Source organism: Eimeria mitis, genomic scaffold (genome assembly GCF_000499745.2).
Source record: "Eimeria mitis Houghton genomic scaffold, Emh_scaff3206, whole genome shotgun sequence".
In the NCBI taxonomy this organism is placed as follows: Eukaryota; Apicomplexa; class Conoidasida; order Eucoccidiorida; family Eimeriidae; genus Eimeria; species Eimeria mitis.
Window position 1 is genome coordinate 1917 of NW_013571545.1, and position 377 is coordinate 2293.

The following is a 377-nucleotide window of genomic DNA, read 5'->3' on the forward strand; positions in this document are numbered from 1 at the left end:
GCAGCAGCAGCAGCAGCAGCAGGGAGGGCCTCAGGGGGAATTGTTGCTGCTGCAGCAGAGTGGAGACGAGCAGCAGGCAGCAGCACAGGAGCTGCTGCATGCAGCAGCAGCAGCAGCAGCAGCAGCAACAGCAGAAGCAGAAGAAGAAGAGGTGCAGCAGCTGCTGCTGTGTCTGAAGCAAATATATACAAGCTCGACAGCAGCAAGTGAGGCTGCTGCTGCTGCTGCTGCTGATTTGCATGTTGCTGCTGCTGCAGCAGAAGAGCAGCAGCAGCAGCAGCAGCAGCAGCAGCAGATAATCAAAGCGTTTGCTGCTGCACTTGGGGTCCCAGAGCTGCAGCTTATGAGCCTCCCCCCAGCCTCTGCAGCAGCAACAG

The 377-nt window shown here is 58.6% G+C and overlaps 1 protein-coding gene across 1 annotated transcript in view; it reads left to right on the forward strand.

The window, feature by feature from the left end:
• The window catches only part of EMH_0063330 (uncharacterized protein), a gene marked incomplete at both ends in the record, with an annotated part of 4089 nt that overhangs the window by 1810 nt on the left and 1902 nt on the right, over positions 1-377 (forward strand). The window contains 2 exons of the mRNA XM_013498132.1: positions 1-151; positions 333-375. Coding sequence (XP_013353586.1) covers positions 1-151; positions 333-375 — 194 coding nt within the window. The remainder of the gene's footprint in view (positions 152-332; positions 376-377) is intronic.